The sequence below is a fragment of the Meleagris gallopavo genome, chromosome 6 (assembly GCF_905368555.1).
Source record: "Meleagris gallopavo chromosome 6, MGAL_WU_HG_1.1, whole genome shotgun sequence".
NCBI lineage: Eukaryota > Metazoa > Chordata > Aves > Galliformes > Phasianidae > Meleagris > Meleagris gallopavo.
In genome coordinates, this window is record NC_139409.1 from 21,885,992 (window position 1) to 21,899,473 (window position 13,482).

At 39.4% G+C, this 13,482-nt stretch overlaps 1 protein-coding gene across 2 annotated transcripts in view; it reads left to right on the top strand.

The window, feature by feature from the left end:
* The window catches only part of CDK14 (cyclin dependent kinase 14), a 311,233-nt gene extending 299,321 nt beyond the window's left edge, over positions 1 to 11,912 (top strand). For both annotated transcript variants that reach the window (XM_085227413.1, XM_085227412.1), the window contains one exon: positions 7,762 to 11,912. In XM_085227413.1, coding sequence (XP_085083539.1) covers positions 7,762 to 7,882 — 121 coding nt within the window. In that variant the 3' untranslated portion in view covers positions 7,883 to 11,912. The remainder of the gene's footprint in view (positions 1 to 7,761) is intronic.
* The last annotated feature ends 1,570 nt before the right edge of the window (positions 11,913 to 13,482 follow it).

Below are 13,482 nucleotides of genomic sequence, written 5' to 3' on the forward strand. Positions count from 1 at the left end.
ATGTTTTAGGTACAACACATCAATCAAAAAATAGAGGGAAAGGAGGAGATGGGTAGGGGCTTGTTTGGGTTGCCTGTATATTGGGATCTGGAGGGTTTTATATTACATCTTTGAATTTTTCTACTCATCTAATCACAAGTGGAAAGTATATTCTTGCAAACAAACAACACTAATATTTTTCTGGTCATGATGTATGCCTTCTTTGTTTGTTTGCTTTTCTGATTTCTTTTTTATTTTTAATAAAGTTTCTGTGGCTGTGCTTGCAAACTATATCGAGCTCAATAACACTGCCATTTTTGTAACTTTGTCTGAAGTATTAGTTTTCCCAGAGCTCACTCACAGAGGGCTGTGCTTTATTCTCAAAAACTAGAAGATATGTAGTAGATTCATTCCTGGCCATTTTTCATGTGAAGCCTTATTCAAATGGTAATTGTAAAAGGCTTTGTGGACTTTGTTCTCTACTCAAAGAAAAAACTTCAGCTGTGGACAGCTAGGGCAGTAAGGAATTTTTGCTGAAAGACTTGGAGAAAACTAATTTGGAAGTTACCACAACCATTCAAAAGTTTAAGGTATACGTACAAATCAACTGTGAAACCAAACATGTTATTAAATGTCATTGGAAGTGAATACTGTTGATAAAATATTACGTAATGGTCAGGACTTGTATTTCTTTTTTCCTAGCAAGGCACACTATGAAGGAATTAATTATAATATTTTGAAGAGAGCTGTGTGCAAAACATTATGCTTGGTTGGTTTGCAATTATTGATATGCATAAATGCTACTTAGCAACCAATGTGTAGTTTAAGGGTTAGTCTTCACTCTGCAGAATCAACCTCCCACATTTGCCTGTTGGAGCACAAAATTCTAGGTGATGCAGAATTCCCATTTTGGACTACTACTATATGCAAAGGCAAAATATGGAAAACTGACAGTCCAAGTAAGGATTTCAACAAGCACCAAAGTTTGCAGCTGTTTTAATACTATATTCTTTTGTTAAATCTGGGGAGACATTCTAAACCCAAAGGCTAGAATGTAGAACAAAATCTTCTGTTATAAAACAGAAGTTGCAAGGGGATAAAATGAATTGCCTATAGGGACATTCAGTAGCAAAGTCAGATCTTGGTTTCTTGCTCCTCAGCTCCATATCCACTGAGCCACTGGCTGTTCACCTTTATTAAGGTTATGCCACGTTGTTTACTTCAATGGATGTATACTCATAAAATTAGTTTGTTCATAAATCTGTTTCTATTCAATTTTTTTTTTTTCTTACTGGTATCAATTTTTTTTTTTCTGTTTTATTTTCTGACTGGTGTACAGTCCTCATCCAGCACTCAACTCTTTCAGGGTCATCCCCTCATCCACTCTGGCAGCAGGCAGTGATCCTGTGGTCACCTTCTCATGCAAATTACTTTGTCTGGAGTTGCAGTGATCTGCACAAAGCCTATCTGGAAAAAAAAAAAAATTGCAGGAAGACAAATTCTGAAGACAGTGAGGTATATAGACTCTATATTCTCATTAATACATAAGCAGTGTATGAAAGAATATACAGCAGTATCCATGGCAGAAGATACAGTCTGGTAGATCCAGCACATATAAGAATAAAAACACAGAAAATCAGACATAGTGGAAAAGAACAGACAAAAGCATCAGTAAGTGCTTTGTTAGTTACTTGTCAAGTCTGTTTTACTTTTGTTGACTGTTAGTAGTTATTTTTATGATGTGTAAGTATCCCATGCAGTACTGTGTTCTATGAACAGCCAGCATTTACTGTGATAACTGAGAGGTGTCAGCTGAACGTTTAGTGAGATTTATTGTTATTGAATAAATGTAAAGCAAATTTTAAAAGGTGCGTGTAAATAGTGAGAGGTGAGAATGTCCTCTCTTTATACTGTGCCAACATAAGAAAAAAAATTGGAAGTCATATTCAAATGCATTTAGCAAAGAAGGTTATAGCTGATGTTTTTGCCACACTGGTATCTCACCCATGTTAAGCTAAGACTTCTTTAATACTTTTCTTACTGCAAAATCTTGAGTTAATTGACCATATCAACACATGCTTCCTCATGAGCTGAAATTAAATTGACTTATTAATTCATCTTCATTAAACTCCTAAATATTCCTTTATAACCACATCTCAGAGAAGAGATGTTCATTTCTGTGCTATTTTAGAAGCAATATAAATTCACCATTTTCTCTGTGTGTTACAATATGTTTGAGTTGAGGAATCACATACCAACCTGCAGCAAAAAATATTTTCCTCCACACTTCTCCAGCTGTTAAAAAAAAAAAAAAGCACCGTAGTTTTTCTAGTGTCTTTTTTTTTTTTTTTCCTTTTAAATAAATTTTTAATGACAGCCTTAAGTCTTACTTCTCCAGTGTATTTTGGGGCTTGGGTAACTAGATAAAACCAAAGCCCAGCAGAAAGCAATTGTAGCAATCTTATATTTAGCCTTAGTGAACAGTGTTCCTCAGGAACCACAAAGAAGGTGCAGTCCATTGAAAAAAAGCTTTCAACAAAGCTAGGCAGCATACTGAAGACCTCTAAAGATATGCAGAGAAACTTTACAGGCAGCAGTCTGCTGAGCTTTGTCCATGTGGTAATTCAGAGCCTGAGCTAACCGTACTGCAGATCATTTATTTTTATATATTAGAACAATTGCTTTGCTGTTATATCTCACAGAAATAAAAGTTCCCACAGAAAGACAGTAATTCCATATTCTAAAGCATATACTCATAGAAATATTTTTTTTGCACCTATGCTTTCCACACATGCTCATGTGTACATGTTATTTGCACGCTTGTGTACATATACTGCAGACTGATATAAAATGTGTATGTATGTACATATGTATATATAGATCTGAAGGGGAAAAAGAATTTATGGGAGGCTGGCTGGATTTAATTTGTCTGCTTGTATTTAGCACTTAAGGGCTTATATACTCAGTTTGCTCAAAAGAGTGAAGAAGTACTCCTTGCTTATGCCTCAAATCAGAAATGCATGAAGTGCAGCTGCAGAGATAATACATTCTCCCCAAAGGCTTTGGCTGAGCAAATTAGGTGTCAATGGGGTGCCTGTGCAGGCAGTACTCTCTCTAATTAGTCTCTTGAGCCTAGTTGGTGGCGGGTATAAAATGATCTAATCAATTGGTCTGTGTCTGATGGTACATGTAAAAATCCTGGCAGGCAGAGCTGTCTCCCACAGGTCACTCACCTGCACAGCGGGAACGCTCATTTTCATTTTTCATCTCCTCCATCACATGATGCTGACAGTTGGTTTTAAGAAAACGGAATCCAAAAAAATATCTGGTTCATAGGGCATGTAGGTCACAATAAAATTGCATTATGGGTATTGGTGATCCAATTAATTAATATTTATAGCAACGAATTGCATGCAGATATTACCCGAGTGCAAATAATATTGATAATGTTTGGTTGGCTTTTTAAAATGACTTCTGTAATGAAGAGAGGAACAAAAGCTGTGGGGGAAAAATCACCTGTTAATATCATATTTCTTTTAGAGGGGATGAATGGTATCTGCGGCATGTATATGTCTGGTGGAAGGAGAGAATGAATATATTGTTGATGATCCTAAATACCCCACGTTTCAGCTCACAGGAATGCAGCATCTCCAGCTGTCAGCTCACATTTTGCTTTTAAATATGGTGTTGTAGAATGAATACTCTTATAATAATGCTAAATCAGCTGCAACGTAAATAGACCTGCACTCTGGGTATGCTTTGCATGTTAAGGACACTGCGGGAGCACAGCTCCACCCAATTTTATGATTTATTCAGAAATTAAAAGCACCTAGAGAAGGATGCTGATGCTGCCAAAAAGGGCATGTATTGAATTGGTGATTTGCATTTTTAAAGGAAATGGCATTCTTTTATTAATTAAAATAATGGAAAATATTTGGGATCTGAGGGCCATTGAGTCATCCTCCTCTGCCTCATGTGCTGAGTGCATGATTAATGTTTAAATTATAACCTTTGGTATCCTTTGTTACATCAAGAACTCCTATATTCTGACACTGGCCGCTACCATTTTAAGGTGGGTGAACTCTTTATTTTATCCCTCTTAGGATCTTTGCCAAGCAGGATGTACGCAGCAGATGATTTCTCTAGATAATATATATACAACTGAGTTATTTGATTTAGATCACTTGATATATATATATTTTTTTCTTTCAAGCGCATCATTACCGCGCTTGTAATCTTCCAGTGGGTTCAGTAAAACATCATGAAAATCAAAACTGCCTGGACCTGTGGTAAAAAAGAGTAAAAGAGTGTAAGTTCATTTTTAAGGTGGTCTGTTTCAGGGCCCTTTTTTCTTTCTTTTTTTTTCTTCTTCTTCTTCTTCTTCCTTCTTTTTTTTTTTTTTTTTTTAGAAAGGAGATCTGAAAGAACCCTATTTTGCTCTTGGGAAATCACAAGTTGTAAATATTCCATTTAACAATTTATGCTTCTATAAGCAAAGCTGTGACCAGAGGCCATAAACACAATCTGCCAAGTCACAAAGCTAAACTTTGATTTGGCTTGATCGGGAAAATGTATTAAATTCTAAGCAAGGGTATTTCTAAAATACATCTTTAAAAAATGCAAACATGGAATACTAGGCCATCTGGGGACTGAACAGCAGCACTGTGTGGCGAGCCTTGCTTCAGGAACTGCCTCGGGTCCTGCTTCTGTGAACAACCCATGCTTCAGTTCAACTGCTTCACTGGAGAAACAATGCTTTTTTTTAATAAAATGCCTGGTTCCCACCAATCTACAATTTCATGTTTGTTTTACTATGGATTTTCTGCTATGGACAAATAGAGACTCTCTTCTTCTTCCAGTGTAGGGCGGTGTCTATCAATGTGACACAACAAGTCTTGTTGTAAGGCAAACAAAAAGGGAAGGAGGCCTTCTGCCCCATGGCACAGTGGTTACAGCATGTCCCTGAGAGGGTCTCACTGTGTCAGCTCCTTCCTCTGCCTCAGGACAGGTGAACCTCTGTTCTCCATTTCCCAGGAAGAGGTGTTAACCACAAGGCAGAGGGAAGGGATTTCACCTGTTGACTCCACTTGGAATCATCAATAAGCATTCAGCTCCATTGAAAGCATTATGTATTGTCCAGCAAATGTGTTCCTAACCACTGGGCCTGTTCCTGTAAGGATTTTATGCAAAGCAGAACTGCTTCAGCAGCCAAAACTCAGGGTTCAACATCAGAACCACCTGGCCGTCGGGGTGTGGTGGGAGCAATGGGAGGGCTGTGCACAAGCCCTGAATGGGGCAGGGGAGTGCATCTTCTGAGAGATGGTGATCACCAGCCATGCTCTGGTTCTGCTTGCGCTCTGTCTTCCAGTCTTCCCTCAGCCAGATCCACTTGGGAAATTTGGAATTAAATCACCTTTCTTTTTTCTGTTGAGTTTCCTGTTTGATCTCAGCCTTGTTCTGCACTGATGCTGGCAGCAGTTGCACTATGCTAAGGTTATTCCCTGTATTAAATGGTGGCAGCTTTGTTTATTTCTATGGAAGCTTTTAGCATTACAGGGATTGATTTTGAATGTTCAAGCTTCTGATGAAGGAATTCCCCATCTTCGAGGCACAAGACCTGCCTTTGGCTTGGTAACGTGTGATCAGCTTTGCCTGCTGAGCCATACTTGAAGCCAGAAAATGATTGGTGAATTTCAGCATATCCCCAGGAGAAGTGTGATTCCAGCCTTCTTTAGATACTGCCTTGAGGTCAACTGATAGAAAGAAAAAGCTCTCTGTAATTAATGTAATTATCTTTTTAAGATGCAATTTTCATCAAATCTGAAGAGTTTGGTAACTCTCAGAGAAGCGTCTTTGTCTTTTATCATTTAGTCACTTGTCCTTAATGTTACAGCAGCATTATGGCAGGCTCTAGAACTCCAGCAGTTTGGGCTTAACCTGAAATCGAGCACTTGTCCTGTGTCTATGCAGAACCAGGTTTCCAAACAGGAAGTCTCCTCCTTTCTAAGGGGGTGCTCCAAAGTGATCATCCCCCAAAAGTATTGTGGTTTGGTTTGCTTTTATTTTATTTGGTCTGTTCTTGTGGGTTTTTTTAAGGAAGGCAGATGTAGAATTTGGCAACAGTGTCAACCATGTTTCACAAGTAAGCAGCAGTGAATCTCAGCATGTTCGAAATACTGCTTTTCTTTTTGAGTTTATGACGAGTAAACTAAACTCTAATTTATTCCTTGAAACAAGATTTATTGGGGCTTCAGCCAGACTCCTCGACCCTGGGGACTTTCATGTGGAACAGACATTCCAGAGGCATTTGGGAAACAACCCAAGCAGAGCTCAGGAGGTGGCAGACCAAGCTCCAGGAGATGCTGCCGTGCATCATTAAGAACAGGCTTTTGTTAATCCAGTTCAGGAGTTCTGGCACTTGAAGGGCAGAAGAAGAGCTCTCGAGAACCACGGCAGGAACGCTGTGTACTATGAAAGTCAGATGTAGTGTAGAGATTAGGCTGTTTTGATGAAAGCCACAATTAAAATTTTATGCTTGAAACTGATGCCTTGTTTTTGTCCTGCTTTTGAAATGAGGACTAGACTAGATTCACTGGCACCTGCATTGAGTTTGATTTAAATAGTTCTAGGACATGCTAATACAAACCAGTTCTAAGCTCAATGAATATTTAATTTTAAGTTTTCTTTTAATTAAGTGCTAAAATTTCTCCATATCTGACTGTCTTCCTGAAACTACATTTTAGAAGAATAGCAGGTTTGTAGTTAGAATCCTTGGTTTTGAAAATCTCTGTAAAACAAAAACATTTTGAACTTCATAAAACTACAGAATTTCTCAACATTATCAGAAAATGCAGTTCCACTTTACTACTTGGCATAGAATTCTACCTGAACATTTATTAAGAGCTAAGTATGTTAATTATAAAATCCTTCCAATGGCTCCAGTCTATCTAGCCTTTATTTAGCCCTCACTGAGCTGGTCCTGCAGTTGTTAGTTTTGTTTTAAAGTAATGCTTCCCACGTTGTTAGCCTGCCTCCTGCTTGGTGTAAATCTCAGGGACACTGCAATACATCCTTGTAGGTCCAGTCACTGCACTGAGCCAGGAACCATTAGCAGAGGGAAAGGCAATATAAGCAAAGCTCTTGGTGCAATGCTTACTTTCTGTATATAAAAGGAGAGATTTTTGTTATCTTTTTTATAAATAGAAGAACAGCCAACTAAAGGTGTTTGAATGTAGTGTCCTACGTTGCTCTGTAACTCGGCAGTGTTTACAAAAGTGACATTACTGTGAGGTACCTCCAATAACTCTTGAGAAATGAACCTGAGGAAACCTTTCCACAACCTGATCACAAGTGTTCCTGTGAAGCTGAAGGGGCAAAAATAGCCCCTGAAACTCCTGAAGCCATGTCAGCAGCATTCAGTAACCTTCCTTTGCATTCTCAGGGTATGACTACCTTTAGAAGAGCTGACAGTCTATATATAGCTGCCTGTAATTTCCATGGAGAATGTGAGTGCTGATGGCACCTCTGAAGATTAGCACTTGGGACAGATAGACATGAATATGGATAAACATATCTCACTTAGGCAACCAGCACCATGAAAACATCAGTGTTCTAAGCTCGTTTTCTTGAGGTTCCAGATCTAAAAGTGCTCTGGATGTTTGTCCTTCGCTCTGAGCTGGTGTCTTCAGAACTGGCTTTGGACTGATCTATTATATACCAAGTAAAAATAATTTAAAAATGCAAGTCATGAAGCTTATTATAATTTATATTGTTTCCTTACAGGATTAAATTTACCAGTTTGGAGGAGGGAAACAAAAACCTAATGAGGAGGCCGACACCAGGAAGGAACCATGGCCTGTTTCCTTTCTTTCTCTATGGTGGATTTCATTCAAAAGAAAATTGAAGCTGGCAAGACCCTGTTTTTCCCTGCAATTTATTTAAAACCTTGCACGCATTTTGGATACCTTGTGATTTCAGAGAACTATGTGAAGATTAAGCTTTTGCTTACTGATACATGGCATGTACTCTTTCAGTCTTTTGTGTTTGATTTTGTTTGATTTTCCACTGCAGCGCTGCATCTTTGTAAGGATTTTTATGCTTTCACCAGCAATGTCTTAAATACATTAAGACAACACATTTGGTGTTCACACTTCTTCAGTAATGACTGTACAAAAAAGCCAGCAGTGGCATAAAGGACTGTGCTTTCTTTGAGAGTCGTGCACATATTGCAACCAATGGGAAGACTATTTCTGCCAGAGCAAGCCCGACTTGGGCTGACAGTTACAGCGCCTTGCCACTATTCCTGAAGTGGTGTTGGGTTCTTTCTTTTCTCATGTTATCCTCAGACCATTTATATCCATTTTAAAAACATGGCAATAACCGCATGTTTACTTCAGCACTCTGAATTTGGTTACTCTGCTTAGGCTATGTAGCATGCCAGTTTTTGAAATAGGCCTGTGAGAAAGACAAAGCAAAAATGAGATGCGCTCAGCTGACAGATATACAACGAATTCTTTATGGTTTTATTCCCTTTTTGAGTATTTCTTTCTGTTGTGGGTTTTGGCTCAGATCTCCATGTTTTTCCTCATGCTGTTTACCTTTTGGAATGTTTTCCTGAAAAGAAAAAAGAGATTCTGAAACTATTCTGTTTAATTCAAGATACTAAGGTACAGAGAAATTTTTGTTGAATGAGCCGTTAAGTCTAAGTGTGTTATTTTGCTGCTTACGAAGCGAAAGAGAGAGTTTTCCTTATTCCAAATGATTTGCTGTTCCACACCAAAGCACTTTTCAAATTATTTTCTATAGGTACCCCGATCTGATTGGAAGGCGCTACCAGATGATGTGTCTTTAAATCGCTTTTCTGAATGAATCATTCAAATGCAAACTTTGCAAGAAACAAAGCTGTGTGATTTTAGGCGAGGAAGCCCCTGCCACATTGTGGCTGGGGAGCACATTGTGTTCAGGGGTGGATAAAACTGCCCTGATCATTTACAATGCTTGCATTGAGAAAGAGCAGGGCACGATGCAAAAACCGCTGTTGAGTTATGCTCCTGCTCAGACAGAACCGCTTGCTAGGCAATATTATTCTACACATAAATTTGACATCCCTTGCTTGCTGGATGCATTGAATTACATTTTTAAGAAGTGCGGTAACACTTGGGTTAGCTTTCAGTGTTAAAAGGAGGGGGAAAGGATTTGTGCTACTGCCATCTTATTAAACTCCAGCAGTGTTTAATAAGAAAAGAACACCCAATAAGGCAAATCCTTGAATGCTCAAGTAGCTACGAAAGGCCTCTTAATGAACTAGCATATGAGTCTACACTTTCAAAGAGTTGAACCATGGAAATATTCTCAATATTTGCACAGCCATTAAAACACAGTTTCCTCCAATGATATCTCTCTTTCAGGATCTGGTAAAAGCCATCTGAAAGCCACTTTCAGTCACAATCCTATTTAGAAGTTACTACAGTTTTCCTCCTGTATTTAAGAGGGAAAAAAAAGTGACCACTGAATTTTTGACTTTATCACACACTGAAACTGCCTTAGATGTGGTTTGTTCGGCTTTCATGTTTCTTTTTTTTGTAAGAGAAAAGTCTTTTATACATTATCTTTGCTACTGAAACGCTGTGCAGTTTGATGATTGAAATTAGCTATTTTTAGAAAAAAAAAATCATGCTGCAAAAAAAAATCTGAAGAATTTTTGAAAATGTAAGATTTCAATTAGGAATATAAAGGTAGTTTCATAGATACATCTACTGGGCAGCTTAAATTGGGAGGCACACATTTATGCTGCTCTACTAAACATCTGAAGGTTTAACATAGAGACTGATTCCCTAACTGTTCCCACAAGCCCAGCATATTGCTGTCCATTGTGAATCATGTCATGTTTGCTTATGGTGTATGTGTGTGTGTGTGTACACATGTGCATGTGAGATTATCTGCTCTGCTCCATTCCCACTTTTAAGCACCACTGAAATAATTAGAGTTGGTCCAGAAATCTTCAAACACAGTTGCCCAAAGCGCACAAACATCTGAGTTCCTCAACAGTAACTTGATTTTCAGCAGTAGTGGGTCTATCTTGGCCACCAATCAGTTAAGGAATGACCCGAATCTCTTGACCACCTCCTTTCTGGTTCTTCCAACTGCCTTTGGTGACACAGGTTTGCTGTCACCTGCAGAGGTCTTTCTCCCTGCACTAAGGGTACCTGCTGCACATTATTCTTCTGGATCATGAAATCTTCTAGGAAACCTGATATTTTTTTTTATTTTATTTTGAGACAATGGGAGTACCTTTATGCAGAGAATGGACTCTACAGCCTTTTTTTCCCTTTTCGTCCTTTTTGTCCCGTCCTGCATCAGCCACCTGACAGACCCCCTCAGTTAGGGTCCCCTGGCAGTCATCCCACCTCTCCAGCATCTTGCAGGTTTCCACCACAGCCCTGTTCAGTGCTGATGAATGAACTTTTTAAACTCCGTCAATGTCCTTGAGGCAGAGTCAGGGAATATCAGTAGCTCTACCTTCTTTTATTCTCATCCTTCCCAAACCAGTTCCCTGCAGAATATTCAGAGGGACAAGAAAACAATCAGCCTGGTCTTCCAGACATGCTGCAGGTCTTGGGAGTGCAGTGTTTCATGCTATCAGCAGTCAAAAGTTAGTTTAAATGGATGGTATTCTGTGGGGCACAGTCCTTGAGAAACTGTGGGACTCACCCAGAGCTGACAGCCGCCAGCAGTGTAATTTTTGTTTTCTTGCCTGAGCCCCAGCAGATCCTTCCTGATGATACTGAGAGGATGTGGCTCAGCTGCAAGAGGGACGAGCAGCCACAGGGCAGCAGTAGGCAGATAAAAGTGGGAGGGCTATTCTGACTCTGTACAATATCAGGTGAACGGAGGAGGGAAAGTGGCAATAGAGATGGCCTGTGCGATACAGAGATTCCTTACAAGTTCACATTCACAGAACCCAACTTTATACAACTGAAGAACCTGGAGATGGCTTGGTCCCACTCCAGATGGGATCAGCTCAGCTCCAATCCACACCCAGCAGGCACAGCACCAGCAGGACATTCCAACACTCAACATTACACTGCTGTATGACATCCCGGGTTGTTGAGTCCTTCCAATTCTCACTATTGTTTTTAAACAGGATCATGTTTTAGTATAATGCCGGTAAATGCAACGCTGAAAATTCAATCAGCAGTAGACAGAGGCTCCGGGGTTTCCATTTTCTCTTTGTTGTGTGGAGATTATGGACTTCAGACTCCTGGGAAGAGGGTAGGGTAAAAAATTCCCTTTGGCTGGTGGGTGACTTCTATGTGCTCTATGTCAGTGCACACAAGTGAATGTGTAGTCAATGCTCCGGTATGCTTATATACAAAATACACATCTGTGAATATAACTGGGTTTTGTAATCTTTGTTATATAAAACATTCGGGCTGTACGAACTGGGGAGCAAAACACTACACCCCTTATAAATAGAATTATGTTGCATTACTGAGCATAACAAAACTCTCCCCTACCAGCAGTTAGGTGGAGTGACCGTATGTTACTGCCTTGCGTTTTTCACGTGAGCAAAAAATCTAAAAGGGAAGGATGCACTAAAAATTCCCATCCCCCCAAATGCATTTCAATGGTGCTGTATACAAAATCCCAGCTTGCCAGCTTCCACGCGGGTTTTCGTATGGTGCACTAAGAGGTGTTCTTTTTTTAACAAATAAAAAGGGAGGGCTGGTACATGAAAACAATGTTAATGTAATTAAATATATATATATATATATACTTCAGAAGAACAGCATAGTAAGCAGTACAGTAAATAAATGTTGCATTATTTGTTACACCTTGTAATTTGTCTGTATTATGAAAGATGTAATGGTTTGTCAGCTATAACTGTTGTTTTCTTGTAACATCATATTGAATAAAGTGTAGCAGAATCTCTCTCCTCCTTTGTATATGTGGTGTAGACCTAAATAATGGAATAAAGCCTTTCTTTTCTGTTTTGTTCTACAGCTACTGAATAAGAGATGGTTGTAAACAACAGATTTTTATGAAATGGAAAGCACCCAGAAGCAGGCAGGTGTTTACGCAGCAATTAATTGAAAAGATCAGGCACCAATTCAGCCAAACATGTGAGTTTAATCAAAATTAGCAGGCTACATGGGGCAAGGCTCTGCACACAGCACACTTCTGTCTGTGCTAGTTATTAAGTTCACTGTCTGGTGTCTCTTTCCATGCCTTATATCCCTCTGTACAATATAGGCACAGTACACTGGCATTTAACTGAAGGTGGTAGAAGGGACAGTTTTCCGCCAAATTTGAATCTGTCTTTGTACAGAGAATGAATTCTGGTTTATTGCAGCTTCTCTTGAAATAAAGACCTGAGAATTCTGGTAGAAAATTATTTAAAGAACAGTTTTTCACAATCTTGATGCAGGAGCTGGATTTACATCTGCTTGTACCTGCTTATTTATCTCACTGAGTAAGAAAGTGCTGCTTGATGCTTAACTCAGTTTATTTGTGCATTACAGCTTTCAATAGGAAACTGTTCACATACAGTGTATATAATCAATATCCACCTTCAGTACTTTCCTTTCCATTACTTCTAGCTTTTTGATATCAACATCCTGTTAAGACCTATTTTTAGACAATGCACATTAAATTGATGCAGCTTGCACAGACTTGATTGGAATGTTTGACTGAAATGTCAGAATATGCTCTTTTAGCAAATGCAGGAGTCTGTAGGAATCTGTCAGTTTTAACATCACTTTGGTCTGCATGGGGGAGGGCTGGATGCTTCTGTTGGAAGCTACCAGCCTAGAGAATGGATAGAGGAGACCAAAGTTCTGGTCTTGGCTCTGGCCAACTATGAATAATTGAAGATAAAATGTTAGTATTTTTAGGGCTAAGGCAATGTAGGCTGGCTGCCATCTCCCAGGTTTTACATGGGTAGCATCACGTTCTGTCCCAGCTCCAACGGCAAAACTCTTCAGGAAGTTAATCCCCAGTTTTAAATCTAGTTGCCACAAAATGACATCAGCTACACTCCAAAGGAATTGCACCAACCCCCCCCCCCCCCCCCCAAAAAAAAAAAGCCAAAACCAAAACCAAACCACCCAAGGAAACATATGTGTGTTGTGTTCGTCTATTTCTAGCTTACCTCCTGATATCACTGACCAGGGCACATTTGGGGTGTTGCCTTGCCACAACCTCGATGAATGTCTTATGCTTGTAGTTCTGTAGCTGATTTGTTTGGCACTCCTGACTCACTACCTGTGTGACAACTTTACCCTACAAATCTCTCAAATACAAATGAGAACGAGGAATTATTATTGTAAAAGCTTTGTATGTTTGAGCACTGGGTACCAGGAAGCACATTCAGAGTGAGCTTTTAATTATGTAGTATAATCCTTAAAACCGTCTCCTGACCCCCTTGGCTCCACTCCGAGCCTCTTTAGCCCCAGGGTTTTCTTTCCAAGCTGGCCTGGCTGCTGCAGCGAAGCAAGAGATGGA